This window comes from Nestor notabilis, unplaced genomic scaffold (genome assembly GCF_000696875.1).
Source record: "Nestor notabilis isolate BGI_N333 unplaced genomic scaffold, ASM69687v1 scaffold22771, whole genome shotgun sequence".
NCBI classification, from domain to species: Eukaryota; Metazoa; Chordata; class Aves; order Psittaciformes; family Psittacidae; genus Nestor; species Nestor notabilis.
In genome coordinates, this window is record NW_009913689.1 from 19,780 (window position 1) to 39,278 (window position 19,499).

General features: G+C 39.9%; 1 protein-coding gene across 1 annotated transcript in view; it reads right to left on the reverse strand.

Moving 5' to 3' along the window:
* MAATS1 (MYCBP-associated, testis expressed 1) overlaps positions 1 to 16,182 on the reverse strand; it is a 28,872-nt gene extending 12,690 nt beyond the window's left edge. Inside the window, 9 exon segments of the mRNA XM_010023317.1 lie at positions 2,337 to 2,453; positions 8,397 to 8,539; positions 8,652 to 8,834; positions 9,079 to 9,236; positions 9,570 to 9,747; positions 10,473 to 10,654; positions 11,549 to 11,605; positions 13,201 to 13,284; positions 16,049 to 16,182. Coding sequence (XP_010021619.1) covers positions 2,337 to 2,453; positions 8,397 to 8,539; positions 8,652 to 8,834; positions 9,079 to 9,236; positions 9,570 to 9,747; positions 10,473 to 10,654; positions 11,549 to 11,605; positions 13,201 to 13,284; positions 16,049 to 16,182 — 1,236 coding nt within the window.
* Between the last annotated feature and the right edge of the window lie 3,317 nt (positions 16,183 to 19,499).

Genomic DNA, 19,499 nt, shown 5'->3' on the forward strand with positions numbered 1-19,499 from the left:
GCTGAGGGGTCTTCTAGTCTGGAGTTGACAGCAGCAGAAAGAAAAAGCCCATTGGGTGGCTAAGAAAGATAAAAAGAAATCTAAAAATTGCAAGGAAGTTTTTTTAATAAAGAGCATATGAGGTCTGCATTGAAATTTGGTATTTTAGAAGTGTCAGAAAAACAGCGAAGAGCGTGGGATGAGAGAAGTGCTGTGAGCTTGAATCTCAGGATCTGTTTTTTCTCAGGTGTTGAAGATTAAGTTTTCCTGCCTTTCCCACCACCACCCAGGAGGAGCAAAACAGAACTAGCCTATGGACTGCCATACAATTTGGTATGCTCTTTTCCACTGGAAAGAAGGGATGAATTTCCAGTCTAGTTAGAGACATAAATAGTACCACATCACCTGGCTACAGTGTGAAATCCCTTCAGGACAGAGTTCTGGAAATGGAGACGGCAATATACTGGACAGGTAAGCCAAACTGCTTGGTTTGATTTAAACTAAGATTTGGTTCTAATTTTTGTGAGATGCATGTTTCTGTACTTCCGTTGTTCAGTGCTGCAAATGATGCCTTTAGCAAGGGCAATCATCAGCTTCTCCATCTGCCCATCTGCTTGCTAGAGACCAGCAGGAGAGAAGGAGGGGAGATGGGAAGCCTATCATGCCCTGCAGGGAAAAAATAAAAAATATTACTAAAAAAGGGGGGATTAAGGATATAGAAGGATCTAGGAGCTGGCTGAAAACTACAGAGGGCTGGGAGAAAGTGATAAAGCAGTGAAGGAATCCAGAGGCACTCTGTGAGCTTGTTGTGACTAGTAAGTGCATAAGAAATGACTGGGGGAGAGGAGTAGAAGAGGCCTGCAGTAGTGCCTCCATTATCTCCACTTTCTTTTATAGCCTTTGTGGTCCATGTCACCCGCCTCTCACTCTGGCACACTTCCCTTTTGAGATCCTCAACTCCGGTGGGAAGAGCCTGCTGCACTTAGCAGTTGGTACTTGTATGTGTGTATGGCAGGAAGAAAAGCATTAACAACAGAGGAGAGCCTTGCTTTCAGTGCTCCTTGCAGCCAGCTGGTAGGAGAAACCCTACTTGGATTCTGCAAGGCAGGAGATGTTAGTGCTGCTCTTCAGTAGCTGAAGTGGCCTGAATTTACAGATGAAGCTTCGCTGGAGAGCTCTACTCTTTCATGTGTTCGCACATAAAGGTACTTGAAAATAAACCAAATGTTGACAGAATTCATTTAGGTAGAATTCTACTGTACTGGAACAAACCCCCCCATAATGTGTACTTAAAAAAACCCTGATCTGTAAACATGCTCAAGAATGACTACAACTGGAGGATAAATCTTTCTGATTTCTTTTCATGCATCCTGGAAGTACTCAAAAATCTGCTAAACTGCTAAATCTGAATAGTGTAAATCTATCACTGCAATATAGTAACTTTACCTAGGAGGTAGTAAAGCTGTGGAAAGCTCTTCCCAAAGAGGTATTCCTATTTGAGTCATCCTAAAATAGACTGTACAAAACAAAGGACACCATACTGCACAAAGGAAGACAGCATGGATGATCTAAAAAGACATTCTCTTTCTCACTTTCATGGTTGTCTGACTCTCTTAAATTCACAAGTTTAAATGGTAACTGTGTCTGATTCTTACTACCTCATGAAAATGGTGTTAATAACCAGACAAAGCAATCCACTGGGGCAGCCACCTCTTAAGTACATTACTTTAAGAAAGGAAAAGAAGTTGCAGCTCCCTTAAAAAGCTGGTTTTTTCCTACAGCATATCACATCCCCCATGACACATCATTACTGCTATTTCAATCTCTGCAGAAGAATCCCTTTCTGTGAACTGCAGCAGGCTCATCAAAGACTGCATCCTGCAAATTAACGAAGTGCATGCTCAGTGCTAAGCACCCAAAGTCTCACTGACTTCAATGGGACTAAACTTAATTGCTCCAGTGTATGATAGTTAGATCAGAAGGCTGGAATACACTGAGGAGGAGTAGTAGTAATAATAATAATTGTCATCATCACCATCAACAACATCATCATCATCCACCTTTTTATTCCCCAAGAACAAGGAAATAACATTTATAATTTATGTCTTTATAAAATAAAGTGTATTAAGGATTTGGCCACAGATATTGTAAAAGATTTTCAATTCTTCAGCTGCTATTAATTTTACAGAATAAAGAGAGACTATGAGAGTTTTGAGAAACAGTGATGGCTATTTCTAACATTAATATACACAAAAAAGATGAAGCTCCCTTCTTTCCTTGTCTTGGCATTCCTTTAACAACTATGTAGGAAACAATCAGGGATCAACAGGAAAAAGTGCTAAAACCAGCCTACTTACAACTGATGGCTTTTCCAGGACTGGAGTGGGTGGTTGAGGAACAGCCTTTTCTACTTTTTCAAGTAAAAGGAGGGGCTGCTTCTTCTGCTCCTTGACTTCCTTCTTCTCCAGTAGTGTCTGGAATAGACATAGGATTTAATCAGAACTGGGCTAGATAGCACACCACAATAAGGCCAGTCCTCTAGATGCTGACTGTTGCAAATCACACTCACTACAGGGAGCTAAATGTATTTTGCACTTTGCAGGTTTGTGGTTCTATTTCTTACTGCACATCAACTGAAAAACTGAATATAGTCAGTAGATGAGGCTATTGATTGGTCAGAAGATACTACTGGGAACTTCAAAATCATATGTAAGAAGGAAGCGAGAATTATTTTACTCTATTTACAAATAAGTCATCAGCAATTGCATTGGGTGAATCACCTAAAATTAATCCAAATTTGGTATGAACTTAATCTCTAATATAATACATGCTTAAGTAAATTCTTCAGTCATTTTTAAGTAAAAGCATGTTTCAGATTTTTTTTTCATTTTAAAATAGGAATCTTACTGAACCAATTAAACACTGACCCGTATGCAAGCAGAAGCAGTTGTTTGTGTTACTTTCCTTATGCAATCACAAAAACGTTAATTATTTTCCTGTAAGACAGAGATGCTTTCAGAACATGAAAAATGGGTAGGACTATCACCATTTAATTACAGTTTACATGTCTCTACAAGACGGTTATCACTCTTTGCCTCTAACTATAGGTATAATGCTTATTACCGTGGGCTAGAAATGCTCATCTGCAACAGCCTAGCAACCCAGTGGCACCCACAGCAGCTGTACAAGTGGACTAAGGGCAAACAGGAAACTAACTTGCCTGAGAACTTCCTTCTCCCAAGAAACTCCACAAGCTTATTAAGAGCTTGCAGCTATTTGGTGGCAGGTGCCAAACCTTGCCAGCCAAAGCAGGCTAGGAGTAGAAATGCCACCACAGCCTCAACGCTTTCAAGACATTTCCAAACTGTTTAGAGAGCCAAAGTCCCCCCAACTTCCCATTAGAGGGTGCTCTGAACAAGAGATTCAGATACTCATTTCTAATTGCACAGCAACTCTTGCCTGCTGTAGGACATCACACATCTGCCCATAAAGGAAAGGGAATAGAATATGTACATTTAAAGCTCCTTCAAAATTATAATCCTACTACTATATGGGTTGGATCTACAGTCTTTACTACTGAAAGAACAGATGAATTCCAGCAAGGAAAAATGCTCCCGTTAACTTTTATTGCTCTCTCTTTCAAACGTTCAAATACAGTATTTCACTAGGGAGGGAAACCAAAGAAAACCTTAAGAAAAAAATCCCCTGCTGAATTTCTCTCTCCAGTAACAGAATATTGCTGCCACTTGCATGGAGTTTAATAGTGAAATTAATGAAGTTTTGAAACTCCTGTGGTCATTTTACAGAACTCCTCTTGCATACTGGATCTGACCTTTCAAGCCAGGATCATTAATTGCTCCAGAAAGGGACAAAGATTTCTAGGTGGAGGGCATAAAATGTTTTATTATTGAAAACTTCTGAAATTGACAATGTTAATAATGCAAGAATCAAGGCCTATAAGCTGCTTATAAGCCAGGTGAAATGGTTATAGCTCAAAATAGTTGAGAGATCTTCCGAACTGTTTCTTGTATTTGATGACCTTGGAGCTCTCTGGCATGAAGAATATTAACAGTGCTTGCTATGATTTATAAGGTGTTCTGCATGATGGGGGTGGAAACTGAAAGAAAAAAGCTGCTGTAATTGTGGTTCTTCTGAAAACAATAGCTCCTACGTTTGTTAGTACCATGTTGCATTCATGAGTATTTTCCTAATAAAACCTTAGCCTCCCAAAATATTTCTTGTTAACCAGAACAACAAAATACAACCAGAATAACAACTTTAAAAGTCAGAAAAATCTATGAGCACTTCTGACAAGAGGGTGTCCTTGTTAATGTAGATTTGAGAAATACTGCAGTTCCTAGAAGTGGTTTTATGTTTTCATGTCAGCACAGCCTACTGCCTACTTTGCTATCTTTACAAAGTCAAAAATGCTTACCATTTGCTTTCTCTAATCTGAGGCTTTAAGTTATTTTAAGACTTTAACGTAGGAAAAGAAAAAGAAAATAAGGGTTTTTTCATGAACTGGTTCTGCCTAACTTAACAAGTTTCCATTTTTCAAAATGGGGAGGCCAGGGCCCAAGAAGCCCTGTAAAGTACTTTCTTTAAAAAGAAAAAAATGCCCCATTTCTGAACAACAATATTTAAAATATTACTGCCTACATATCACACACTTAATTTTTCTGAGAGAGACTACACTGGTTTTTGCAGGTAGCAGGTTCAGAGTCATGGTATAGTCTGGTTGGACTGGGCAGAAAGACCACCCAATTCACCTCCTTTTCCTGGCAAGTGCAGTGAAGAACAAATGGCACCCATGCTTTGGGCCATACACCTTAGCTTCTTTGCCAGCTTCTGATAGAAGCAGAATTCTTGATAATGGCTTGAGAAACTCCTCTCTGTTCAAAGAAATCATTCTTCAGATTCCTCCCGTATCTTCTCTGTGATCCTCTCCTTTTCACAAGACACTGGGAGTATTTTATTTTCATGTACAGGACAAAGTATACGGTTGTGTTTCTCTTTTTTCCTTTTTGCCCTCAAATGAAGATAGTGAGATCATCAAGGATGGACTGGCTACCTACTTTGCAATGCATCATGGCTGCTGCATCTCAGATGATCAAGACTGTCATAACAGCTCTTAGAGCTTTGTCTGAGCATGATCCAGCTAATGCTGTGTGGAGATATGGTCTTGATGAAATAACTGCTTCAACAGGTTTTTGTATGCTTTGAAGTTGGCAGAGATTTTCTCCAGAGACATTCTTGCCCCTCCTCCTACTTCTCCACCTCTTTCCAGCAACCAGATAAAGGAAAACAGACGTGGTGAGAGCTGCACTTAATGTTGAGGTGAGAGGTTCTTTGTTCTGACATCATCTTGATCCAGCACTTTGAAACTCCCTGACCCTTTACCCCTCTTGAGACATCAGAGCATAGAGGGTCAGCCTGAAATCATGCATTGTTCTGCACTGGGATTTCTTCTAGCACCTCCTCTGCTCCTTGGTGTATTCAGTTACCTAGTTCATTTCTTTCCTACAGTAATTAGTTACATCAGTATGCTATCTCCTCAATACCTTAGATTTTCAAAGAAGGCTCTCTCTATAATGGTTCACATTCCTTAAAGCACTATCATCTGTGCTGGCTAGCAACTAGCTTTCCTTGTCCTTTCACAGATCTGGCTTAAGATACAGATCATCGTTTTTACAGTGAACCCTGGGTCATTCCTGTTTCTGCTATGTTCTCTTGTTTCAGAGAATTATTCAGAGAATTCTGAATTCTGAGTGTCCACAATACTGCAAAAGTTTTCAGGATGGTTTTCAAGAAGTCTGCTTCTAAACCCACTTATTTTTGGCTTAGTTTCAAGCCTGAAAGAAGCTGTTCTTATTCTCAGGAGGACACAGGTCCTTTTTGTACTTCTTGGATAATTGCTTTTCCCTTCTTAAAAGCTTTAAGCTTAGGAAAACCTTCAATATGGCAAACCAAGAGGAACACAATGAGGAGGACTAGTCCATCTTGCCACTTGTTTGGCAAGAGAAGCCAGCCTTGGAAAATTCCTTTATTAATTACTTCCGAGGCCAAAATCTAGCATTCCTCCTCTATTTGCCACCTCCTTCAAGAGATTATCCAGAGAAAATGAAATAAACTACTTCCAGCGCTAGATCACTGTGTACTCTCTGAATTCTCTAGAGTTTTGCTTTATTTTTAAGACTGTGGGAGAAAATGTGTAGATTAAGCATGCTAGGACAGCACTAAAAAGAGGCTTTTGAAGAGAAAACTGATCTACCTGCTCAGCTATAGAAATAATGCAAGGTAACACAGTGTTCTTTTAAGATGATCCCTAATTGCCTGTTTTAAACCTCCTTCATACAATGTTTGATGGAGATTGTTGGCACAATTGGGACTGCTTATGCCAAGTTGCCAGACAGCTGTCCTCTTCAGGAGGATTCTGCTAAATCCTGTTAACTCAAGTACTCTGCACCTTTTACTGCCCTGTTTTTAACAGCTCCAGTACCTAACGAGGTGGACCTGTGAGGGAGGCTCTGCTAAGCAAGAACATGCTACAGCCACCAAATTTAGGATGCTAAAGACTCTCATGGGAGAAGTGACCAGTGACAGCACCATAAAGCTCAAGTGCTAATTAGGGCAGTGATTTCTTCTTGCTCTGAACAGAAAGTTTGTTTCAACCTAACAGTGGCTGAGGCAGTCTGGGTGTTTCACAGTGTCAGTACTTTCTTCTTGTCTGAACCAATTGGTCTGGTGTCTACTTCTGTATATCTAAAAGCAGTAGTTAGATTTCCTATAGTGGATTTATCATCTTTTCCTGCAAAGAAAATGCTTTGTGATTTTTAAAAGAATAATTTTGCCTTTGTATGGTGAGGAAATGAGTATTAGTTATGTTAGCCCCTCAGCTGGTATAATCAATGTAGTGATCTACATTGATTGAGAAAAGAAATATGCAGAATTGTCTGCTTGTGTTCTGCATTTCATCTCCCTTTGGTCACGAAGTTTTCTTTGAAGAGACATTATTGTGTAGGCAGCCAGCATTAAGGCATACTTCTCCTTGACTACAGTTTAGATGCTCCACTGTAGTCTTTCAAACCACAAGAAGTATTTTGAACAAACAGAATACAATTGCTGCATTTTGAACAAATAGAATTCAGCTCTGAAAGCTTGGGCGAACGTTTTGCTGCCTATGAGAACTGTGTTATGATCCAGATTATCCATAGTCACTACTGGAACTTTATGTAAAAAGCAGCCAGACTCAAACCCCTTCAATACTACTGTGTAGTCTGCTCTAAATCTGTTGTGAATTAATGCCCTTAGTTCTTCAATAACTCCTGAAGTACTCAAGATTTTGAAAATTTTCTTTGTGAATCATAATCAGAGGCAATGTTTCATCTTTGACAAGATCCAGTGGAATTCCAATTTGAGATAATATGATAGATTTTTTGGAACAAGATTTCCATTTAAAATTTGTTAGTAGAAAGTAACTGTCACCATTGAGAGTATTATTAATTACACTAAACCAAGAAAGCTATACACATAATTTCCAATGATGAAATATTTCTTCACTAAATGAAGCAGAAGTTGCCAAGCTTTACAAATGAAATTCAGTATTTTTCAGAGATGCAGCAGCCAGCCAAGAATATGCCTGATTTTTCAAAAAAGGTAGCCCTCAAGAGCACCACAAGAAGCATACTTAAAAGTACATGTAATTTACAAGTATTGTGATTGTAGATGCAAATGAGGCACTTATTTCCTCAGTGGTTAATTGCATATATGGACACCTCATCTGCATGAACAGTTGTGATAAATTAAGATGCAAAACACTATTAGCATGTTTGGAAATCAAATGCTGTTGTTAGGGAACAACAGTGCTGTGCATCCACCGTTCTCATCCAATTTTATGAGTGGGGTCATTTTAACCAGGTTTTGCTGCAGGTGCTTTTCCAATCTGTGCTTTAAAATGTACTTTTTAAAAATGGACAGAATTTTAGAATATGAATCCACATGTGGTTTATTTAATTATAAGTAAGTACTTTGTCAGTGTAACCAGTAGGCTTGCCACTTGTGCATTATAAAAGGAAGGGAGAAATGAGAATGAGCAAATGGCAGGAGAGAATTTCTATCTGACATAATATGTTCTGATACAAACAATTGATCTGTAGGAAGACAGAAGCAGCTATGCTTGTTCTCTATAGGGTTGGAGCAGAAGTACAGAGAGAGTACTGACTGATTGAGTTGCAGAGCAGTACTGGTCATGCCTACAACAATCTGAATGTTTGATCCATTCTGTCCCTGAAGTTGTCTTACAAAAAGTATGAATGTAGCACAGGAAATTGGGAGAAACCTTACACGTCTTCCCAATTGCATTTTTGAGCAGTTCAAATCTAACAGGAACCGACATGCTGCTGGATGCAGCTCTATACCTGGTGAACTTGTCCTAGTGCCACCTCTAGCCTTGCTGATCTTTTAACATATCCAGTCTTAGTGACAGTTTGCTTAGGTTTTGGAGCTTTAATCTTGATCTGGGTGACAGACTCTGGGAGAGACGCTTCCAGTTCACACAGTCCTAAGAAATATAAACAGGGATTAAATAATGGAGTGGTGGGGAGAGAAATTTGAGTTTTGTAAATATTTTAGGTAAATATGTCATAGAAACGAAGTCTTCCAAAATGCCTTACCTGCAAAGGTGTTAAGATAGAAGTTTTTTACCACATAATGTTCAGAATGGTTGTCTGGGAAATAACCAATTCTAGACAAAGGAGCGTATGGTTGTGATGCAAAGTCAGTATACTCTTTGATGATATCTCGTCTCTCCAGCTTCCCCATCACATTCTTCCTCTTAGCTGTCAGTTTCCTGAGCACTGGAAAAGAAATACAGATGTGAGAAGGTTCTTCACACAAATCGTTCTAAACCAGCCATATCTTTGGAAATTCACAAGAGCTTTTTCTAGTTAATATAAAAACATGACCTGTTTGACCAGAACATATGCCGGCCATGCAGATCTACATTGTGGATCTTGAATAAATACTGCAACCTTGTGAAAATGGAAATGCCTTGTCTGAAAACAAAGTCTTATACTGCTCTCTCCCATCTTTCAAACTCACTCAATGCACAGTCACTCTGAATCTTTTTTATTTTCTCTTCTTTAGCCTTCTGATGATTTTGCCAGTGGGCATCCAAGCGCATGGCAACCAGCTCATTCTGATTCTCCACTTGTCTCCACAGCATCTTCTTTAAGACTTCCAGTCGAACCTCCTGCAACCTGCAAGGAAAGGCCAGGTATGACCTACTGTACTCTGCAGTGTTCTGTGCAATGCTGTCATCATCAAATCCTACACACCAACTAATTTACATGTAGTTCATATTGCATATCTTGTATTTTATCTTTAATTTTAAACAATGAGTTTAGTACTGGCGGAAATTATTGTGGCAGCAGTGTCTTGTATTAAATTTAACAAATATATTGCTTCCCAAAATCAGGGGGTTTGCACAGAAATAAAAGGCTTGTAACCTTCAGCCAGTCCCCTAAACCTTCCTGTTCCTTTTCTATTTGGCCAATAATTTCAAGAAATAAAGAGCAAAATTTGACTCCTACTTTTCTATTTCCTGTTCTCTAAAGGCCCACTCCTTCCTTTCCATATCCTCCATCATTTTCCTCCTCTTCTTGGTATTTGAGGCACTGTCCATGGCTGGAAGAGTTGCTTCCCAAGCACGCTTTTCCCGGGCGCGTTCAATCATCTCCACCTCAGCTAGTCCTGCTGGTAGCCCCCGACCTTACAGAGACAAGAAACAGTAGCTCTTTAGGAGAATGGTGAATCCAGCAAATAACTACAACCAAAGAGTATTAGAGGGCTGGATGGGCATAAGCTCACATGTTAAACACAAAAAGAACTGTCCGTAGCCCAAAGTAAATACTTCTAAGGCCAGTAAAATTCCACAGTACGAGGAATGGTAGGACCTGCAGTTGCTGTAGCTTAGGTAGGACCTGCAGTTGCTGTAGCTTAGCTGACATTAACACTAGCACTTCATTTGCAGGCAGCAAAGGAGGAAAAACTGTTCCAAGAAGGCACTTTCTAAGAATGAGCACTTTCTTTGGCATGTCCAGTGTCCATCACTGGGACACTGGGAGATGAGGATCACAGGTATATTCTGGGGCAGCAGTGTTCATACTGTTTTTTACTGATGTCTACTGATGTTTAACTCAGAACAGCTGAAGAATGGCAGGTGAACGGAAAAGATGCTCCTACTTCATGTTTGTAAAGCATATAACCTTTTCACATTGAGTGATCTCAAAACTCTTCATGATGCGCCCCAGAACAATGCTATTAAGTAGAAAAATATCATACCTATTTTAAAAATAGATAATGTGCCCCAAGGGAAGACAACAAAGGGCTGCCAAAGCTGGCAACAGACTTGAAACCTGACATTGAAAAAACAAAGAACCTCCTGCTAAAGAGGTGATGTGATTATTATAATTTACCTCAGTTTGACAACTCACCCCAAGTGAGTGTAGCAAGTGTCAGAAGTTCAGGGACTGAGCCACTCGGAACTACATATTCCGGGGAATAGGGATCTGTCTGGGCTTCACCATCTCTGTAATCTGTCTGGGTACCCAAAGTTCGTAACATGGGACTAAAGACCTTGCTGTCTCCTATAATTGAATGAACGTAGGGCTCTGTCCTAAAAAGAGATGCAAGATGGAAAAACATCAGTCACATTCACTTAAAAAAACAACAACAAACAAAAGAGAAACACTAAGTCAAAGGTAGGATATCCAAATGTGTCTGTGCTCCCACTGATGTTAACTCCATTATCTTCAGTAAAAGCAGACTGAGGCTACATTGAGTGCCTGTAACCTCCCTCCTTAGGTGAACAATCCAGAAATCTTCTTGTTTCAGCTCTCACAAGTTATCACATGCAAATCTTCCCTATGTATGCATTCTAAAGCATTGCGTTTAATGGGCACAAGAAGTAACTAATGGTTGAGTTAATGAAGCAGGACTGCTTCAATTTAGCTTACATAATCCTCTTTCCAACAATTCCAAAACAAAAAATCAATTCTGATGTAAGTATGTGCAATGTCCATGACTCTACTAGGAACTGAATCTTCTTATGTCCCCTCAAAATCTGATCCCCACTGAAAACAACATCAGACTCCTTCATGGCTGCTCTACATCACTAAAACAGTATTGCAACTATCACTGAGAGTTTAATAAAATATCAGAAGATTTTCCAAAAATATTGCTGTAAGGGAGAATCTTCTTTGCACTGGTACCTCTACTAGTATTCAGACACACTTGGCTTTCTGTTTTAGGCCACACAATCATAACACACTTGAGGCACATATCCTTTACCTTTACACAAAGTACTACTCACGTATTGCAAGCAAATTCTGAAACAGTCAGTCACCTGTTTCATGAAGAATTCTCAATGGTGAATAAACTCTTACCTCCTAACAAGTTTTTCCTGTGGTTCATTATGAAAAATATTGGTCACCAGCTAACTAGTTCCCCAATCTTTTTCTGGTAAGATGTGACCCGTTACAACAGTAATGTTCCAGAACTCACTACTTACTTTGCCATTGAATAAGTAATATTCAGTGGAAGCAGCTTATAAGAAGTGATGAGAGGTCTGAAAGAGAGGGAATGCAAATGTAAGACAATAACCATGCGTGTAAAAGATCATTATGGTTTAGAAAACCTGCAGTCCACAAATTTCAATGAAGTTACACTGAGTTGCCACATCTCAGGTTCTGTAGTTGCATGTTTATGAACTGTGCCTGAATGTTAAATAATTCTTTCACAGCTAAGGAGTAACGGAGAAAGTTTTACCAGTAGGTCTGTGTGTTACTCTTCTGTCAAAGCAGAAAGTGGAATTGCAGAACAAGGCAATAATTAGGAGAAGTTAGTTTTGAGTGTGTTCACAACATTTTGCATATGTTTCACTGATTAGTTTACTTTTTTTCACTCTGAGTTTTTGAGAGAGGTTTTTTTCTATAACTTCTTCAAGTCCTGAAATTAATTCCTACAGTCAGCTGCTAAGGTAAGCTGGTTTGAACTTATCTAATATGAGTGTTTCCTTTTTTTTGCAGTATTTTATGAATTATCTTGAAAGTAATATGGGCTCAACGACATATTAATAATTCCTTCTTAGGCATTCTTATAGTTTGCATATTGCATTCACCATCATTTTCCCTTAGCGTTTGAAAGTCTTTAATTTCAAATTGCAGAAGGTAACAACATCTTTGTCCTTTTTTTGTTGTTGTTAAAGGAGCCATAAAGAAAGTACTTCAGTTTATTAAACTTGGCAATTTTTTTTTATATTTAAAGTGGACCTATTGCCAATAGCTGCTGACTATAATAGTGAATGTGATTCAAAGAGTATGTGACTAAGTTGACAATGTTTATATGCTAGCTGTTGGTTCAGATCTTGAGTCCATTGGTGATCTGCAGTGTCGCTCTAGAAAGAGCAGAGCAGTCCTGCAATGGAGGACGTTGATGGAAAGTTAATCATGGATTCCCTTTGCTGCCTTTCTATTCCTGGCAGAAACAGGGAGTAAAAAGGTGTCTTCTCAAAAAGGTGCCTTCTCAAGAAGGCACCTTTGTAGGAGTCTGGAGAGCCACAAGGACTTCGTGAGCATCTTCTTCCTTTGTGTAGGAGGATCTACAGCCCAAAGCTTTCTACAAATAATTATTAAGTACAGAATGCTTGGTACATGTGCTTATATGGTAACTCATTATCCGAGCTTAAAACCTAGATGATTTTAAACTATCTAGGGTGAATACTGATAGCAGGGCAGCAAATGCAGTAGGGAGCTAAAGAATGGACTAACTAGCTAAGGTCTTAGTGAGGAAGTTGGTGTGAAGAATTAGGATAGGTTTGAAATCTTTACAGGCTGCCTAGCTCTTGCCGTCTAGTTCATTTTAAACTGCCTAAATATGCTACCTTGAGCTGTAGTTTAAGTATATACCAAAGTGAGAAGGCACAATGTGAAATAACACGTTTTAACAGCTCTGCTTGAACATTGTCTGAAAATTCTGGCATAGCATGAATTTAAAAAGACCTTGTGATTTAAGATTTGGTTACTATTTAGATTTTCCATAGCAGCAATCAAAGAACTGACACAAAGGACAGAAACAAATAAGGCTCTGGCATTTATTTAGGTGCTTTTTAAACTGCACAAAAGCAAGCTTTTGAACACTGTTTCAAATCAGTTCATTCCTTACCGTGCAAAATACTTGTAGCGATTCCTTCCACTAACTTCAGGATCTTCATACACAATCTGAGGTATCTGAAGAGAAGATTGAGCTCTAAAAAACAAAGCACAGGAAATCATTTAAGTACATTCAGAGCAGTTCTGATCTTTTTACTATGCCCTTACTTTTTAATGATCTTTCTACTTTATTAGCTTTTGAGATTATTATAATAATTATAATTATTTTCTATTATTATTTTCTCATGTAAGAAATTACTGTATTTTGCTTTTTCATACATAAATAAAAAATCAATTTGACACTTTATACATATTTCTCACTAAGTGTGAGCAAGAAATGGTTGTTTGCTGCCTTCAATAAAACTTTCTTATGTGCTTGTCATGAAAAGGATTTGCCACTTGTAAACACTTGGCCTTGTAAACTACTTTTGTTGGGGGTGGGGTGAGCAAGCTCATTTCCTTAAGAGAAAAGAACTTTCCATAACAGAAAATCCGTGTAAAGGAGCAGAATGAACCAAGGGGCAGACTATCGCTTTCTGCCTTTCAAAAGTAGCTGAATAGATTTGGAGCAAATGTAGAAAACTTTAGAATCAGCAGTTTCAATTTGAATTCTCCAATGAAGGACTAAAATAAGGATGACCATGTGAATGTTTCAAAAACCTATGCTGGAACAACCGTACCTTTTGCAAGAACAGTCTTTCTTCATTATTTTTACTCTATTTTTGAATTTAAAGGAGGCAGTCTGGTTAAATTTTTCCCTAAAACATCTTGGAGCCATTTATTTTAAAGCTTTAGAGGACCATGAGGTAGACCTTGTTAAGGCAGTCAGTGAGAAAATGGGTAGAATTGAGTCCTTCGAAAGCTATGCATCAGGACTGCTATTTGATTTCACAATCACTTTACACTCCAGTTTTACACTTTTCTCAACCTGCAAGGTGGTTAAAGACAAGAAACAGGAGTTCTTTTTTTAAAAAGAAAACAAAACCAAACCCAAAAGCCCATACCATGCCACTGAGATAAGTAATTTCCTTAAGCTATATATATGGCAAGTCCTGAAGGTCATGTTTTGTGTATGACCATTTTTTGGGCAGCTTTTAAGAAACCTGACCTCAGGATTGTGGGTGCTGGAACTGGTTGCTATTGCCTAATTTTAAACACAGAGGTATACCTACAGAGGCACAATTAACAATACATTACACTGCTTGACAGCTGGGATCAAACCAGAGGATTGCATGTTGAGATCAGTTGTCTTCAAAGACCTCATCTAAGCCCTGTGAGCTGCAGTGTGGAACTTGGGGAGCCACTGCATAGCCACCCACTACAGCAAAGCCTGCAGAGATATGCTTCATTAACCTCCCGTGACATATAATTTACTGCCAAGGTAAGTCATCTCTTCCCAGTGCTTTCAGTCCCATCATATAACAAAAGAGAGGGGAACATTTTGGGATGCAGTGCAGTAACCTGAGATACTTGCTCAGCACTAATCAACCTGTTATTGTGAAGTTGTGTTTGGAATTCAAATGAGATAATGGAGCTGATGGCTACTTCCACTAGCTGACTCTTTACAGATCAGACTGTTGCTCCATCCAGATGGATTTGTGTTTCATTCAGCACAGGTGGGCACTTATTCTTATGATCCAACTTTATTAGCATAAGCTGTTCATCCTGTTATGGTATCGTTATAGACACAATGGGAACCCAGTGAAATAGCCCTTTTTATTCCACAGATCCTGCCTCTTGCATGTCCTTGACTTGTATTTGCTGACTTTGATGAAATAAATGGGCATTTATTCCTGGTAACCTTGCAGAGGCAATGCAACTACTGAGAAGACAGCTGGGAAATACACTGTCTTCTGTATCAGCAACACTGTCAATCCATGCAGGTTGAAACAGAGGGGATGGATTTCCCATTTTTTTGTTAATTACAAGGCATTTTGCAAATACATGTTGTTGAAATGTAAATCAATTTTAAAGCAGTGCAGGTGTCAAATTAGTTCTTGTTACAGAATAACAGTCAAAATATAAAAAGCCACCGAGGTTTTCATGTGCTGGGGTTAGTTAGAAATGCTGAAAATAATAGTTAAAAAAAAAAAAAAAGCTCAAAAATTCTTATTTTATTATGGAAATTAGAGGAATATGCTTTCAAAACAGAACAAAATCAGGTGCTGTATCACTCTGAAACCATCTTTGATTACTGTCTGGCATGTGGTAGAACTCAGCTACCAGCAACCCCAGAGCACATACCATCTGAAAAGCCCGTGGCCTACAGTTAGCTTGTTAATGCAGCAAAAACCTCTGTAAACAACTAGGCTGATGCCTGCAATCTTGAATACAGTTACTAAAGGATTCCAAAGAACACATGGTGTGGCAAAACACACAGAAGTTTTTTAAAATATCTGCAGAATCATCAGAAGCCCAAATTGTGATGCCAGGAGAAAGTTCAGCTAAGACACCCCTGCACTAAAAATGTGGTGTCCTGGTTCAGGCCCCATATACCCTTGAATGAGCAGCAAAAGCAATCTAACCAGCAGCAACTGCACTGGACTAAAAAGAAACAGCTTCCACTGAAGTAACACACATGAGTCATTGAAGTCTTCATAACTTATCTGATCTTTAAGATTGAAATAACTTTCTTCTCTTTCCCAGCAACCGCTGCAAAGCGGATAGCATGGGGACGAAGGAATGTGCAACATCCACCCTGTAAGAAACAGATGGGCAACCATACTTCACAACAGCTGCAATCTCTTCATTTCAAGGGAAATGTAAGTAGGAGCAAATTGCAGTCATCTCCACTTCAGTGTGCATGGGGGTTTGTTGGGTTGGTTTGTATGGTCTTTTGAAATCACCCATAGAACACTTACGCAGCAAGCTGCTGAAGAGCCGCCAGGCGCTGCTGAGCACTCCCTCTCCATCTTCGGTCAATAAATGGAGGCACTGGATCTTTGCCTTCCAACCACACACCATAGCTTGGGAAATGGATCAAGGTACTAAACATGCTTCTGCGCATTGGTGCCTTTACCTAACGTTTGTGTGGACACAAAGAAGAGTGGCAGTGATTAAGTGATTTCAAACAACAGTGAAGAGATCAGAATTTCAGCTTGCTGTGATTTCCAGAACTACACATTTGGGATGGGGAAAGAAGGAGGCATACATATGTTAATGATGTCAGCTGGTTAGATGGTACTTCTCAAGATGTGGAGCATACCAGACTAGCAGTAGACACACAGATATGTCTTCTGGCTATTTTCCAGTGCTAAACTTACACTTTAAATTGAGGACCTAATAGTTCGTTACATAAAAGAGTTAGTGCGCAGTAACTATGAATATGCAGCAATGTGAACTTCTAGCACATTACTCCATGTAACTTCCTTCTATTTTATGTGCTCTGGAAATGAAGTAATAGTCCACTTAAGTTATTTTATATGGTAACAATTATAGCCTGTGTGAAAAATACCTGGATGGGAGTTAGCACACAAAAATGATCACATTAAAAATCCACACCCTTCCTTCTAAGCACTAATTTCCCTGGGTCGATATGCCTTAAATCTCCAGATTTATTACTGCAAAGAAATCTTTGCAATCATGACTCCAGTAGAAGTGATGTAGCTATATTGGCTTGAGCTTCTTTAAAGCCTGAAATCAGATTTGAATTATCAATTGCCCCTTTCATTTCATCTGGTGCTAACTTGGATGCATACAGGGTAGTAGTGACTAACTACACTAACTCACCAGAGTGTAAGAGAGTGTCAGATGATGAAGATTTGGACTCCCTACTATGACTAGCTGCTTGCTGAGCATGAGACTGCATTTTTGTTTCATTTCTCTTCAACTGGAATTCAACCTCAGGAGTTTAGAAAACCCTACAAACTAATTATCACAAACTCTGTCCACCCATTTTGTGATCCTATAGATTAAGAATTCAAACTTGCATTGTTTTGAATTGCACATTGTGCCCTTGCTGCTTCACACGCTTAAAACACGTTTCATGCAAGTCAGTCTGTCACCATACCCATCCACATTACACCTGTGACATGACAATACTAGAGACAGTATGCCACCTTACTTTGTCTGGCCTCCACTGTTAACACAGCCATATTATTGCAAGGATCTCTGTGATGACAGGCAATGTTTCCAGTTCTATATGTATATCTTTCTACAGAGAGGCAGACAAACACACTTTTTTTTTTCCCCATGTAGATGTAAGAAAGAGTCTGAGACAATGGGGTAAGAGACATCCAGAAATATTCTTAAAAACGTTTCTTGACTCCATCATTGGAAAGCTGCTCGTGGATTTTCTCCTCACTGTTCAGCAATGGAGTTTCAGAGCTCAGAGTATCTTACCTTGCACGCAGTCCAGTGCATGGCTTCAAGAGCGCTCTGTTTAAAATCCAATTCATTATGCAGTTGTACCAAGTCTGTTTTCCTTTGGCATTCTACCTATATGCAGCCTGTCCAGCCATCAATCACTGCTGTCTAATGATGTGACTGCAACTCCCACAGACATGCCCTAGCTGGTTTTAAACTAGCTAGAGTGAATATGGATAGGAGAGCAGCAAATGCAGTAGAGGGAGCTAAAGAATGGGCTAACTAGCGAAGAGCTTAGCGAGGAAGTCAGTATGAATTAGGATGGGTTTGCAGTCTTTACAGGCTGCCTAGCTGTTGCTACCTCGTTCACTTTAAACTGCCTAAGTATGCTACCTTGAGCTGTAGTTTAAGTATATTCAGAGGTGAGGAGGCACCATTTTAACAGATCTGCTTGAACAACAGTCCAGTTCTTTTTTAGACCTTAGTAACAGCTGCTGTTAACAGCATTTGGAGATAATGTATTATAAATCATAGAATGACAGAACGGTTTGGGTTGGAAAGGACCTTAAGATCATCTAGTTCCAACCCACTGCCATGGGCAGGGATGCCTCACACTAGACCAGGTTGCTCCAAAGCTCTGTCCAACCTGGCCTTGAACTGTGCCAAGAATGGAGCATTTACCACTTCTCTGGGCAACCTGTTCCAGTGCCTCACCACCCTCACTGTCAAGAATTTACTTGTATCTAACCTGAACTTCCCCTGTTTAAGTTTAAACCCATCACCCTCCATCCTATCGCTACAGTCCCTGTTGAAAAGCCTCTCTCCAGCACCCTTGTAGATCCCTTCAGACACTGGAAGCTGCTCTGAGGTCTCCACGCAGCTTCTCTTCTCCAGGCTGAACAGCCCCAACTTTCTCAGCCTGTTTTCATAAGGGAGGTGCTCCAGCCCCTGATCATGCTCGTGGCCTCCTCTGGACTTGCTCCAACAGCCCCATGTCCTTCTTACGGTAAGGACACCAGAACTGCACACAGTGCTGCAAGTAAGGTCTCACAAGAGCAGAGTAGAGGGGCAGGATCACCTCCTTCCACCTGCTGGTCATGCTAATACTGACACACAATTTAGGAAATTACTCAGGACATGGAACTGGGCATTTCTAGGCGGCTGCTGCTGCAGAGTCACCCTAGGCCAGCACACATGGTAACTCCCTGGGTTAAGTCTTGTTTTAGATAAAACTGCTTCCTTTGCTTTGTATTTTGGTTTTAAGGGTGCAGCTTAGAACTGAGACAGTTTCTACCCATGTGTATATGCATATACACAGAAATAAAAGGTGCACAAGTCAGCTATTTTTGGCCAACACCTACCACTTTATCACCAACAAGGGTATTTGACTTTGAATAACCCATCTTGCTCGGTAGTGTGTAGGGAGGGTCTGAAAGACAAGCAAACAAATGGAACTAGTTACATATTTGAGGAACCTGTGTGAAGTCAGGCTCCACTTCCATCTTTAAAAGTCTGTCCATAAGACAGTATAAAACAAACTAGGAAACAAAAAACCTGAAATACACCATCACATTAAAAAGCCTCAGAGCTGAAATACTACTGTACTGTGGAACATGACTGAAGAAAAATCTTTCTTTGGAATTACTTAGAAAGTGAAGACATGACAGAAATAAAGCAAGCATGGTAATCAGTGGAAACGCACTGTAAACGATGTTTACATCTAGCATAAAGAGCAAGTGCTGGTTTTCCCCCAGCTTGCAGATGTTTTATAGTCCCAAGCCTCTCCTCGCCTCTGGTACTTTCGTTATTGCTGTCAACCCTAAGGCTTTACCGCTGCACAGCTCTGTCCTGCTCCATCCTCCCGCTCCAAACCCGCTTTCCCGAGTCGGCTCGTTGCCGGTCGGACACTGACAACCCCTGGGCCAGCTCCGGTCGCGCACCTCATCTTGCAGCCCGGGAAGAGGCGAGAGGCCTGCCTGGGCAGACCAGCCGCCTCACGGCCCTCCC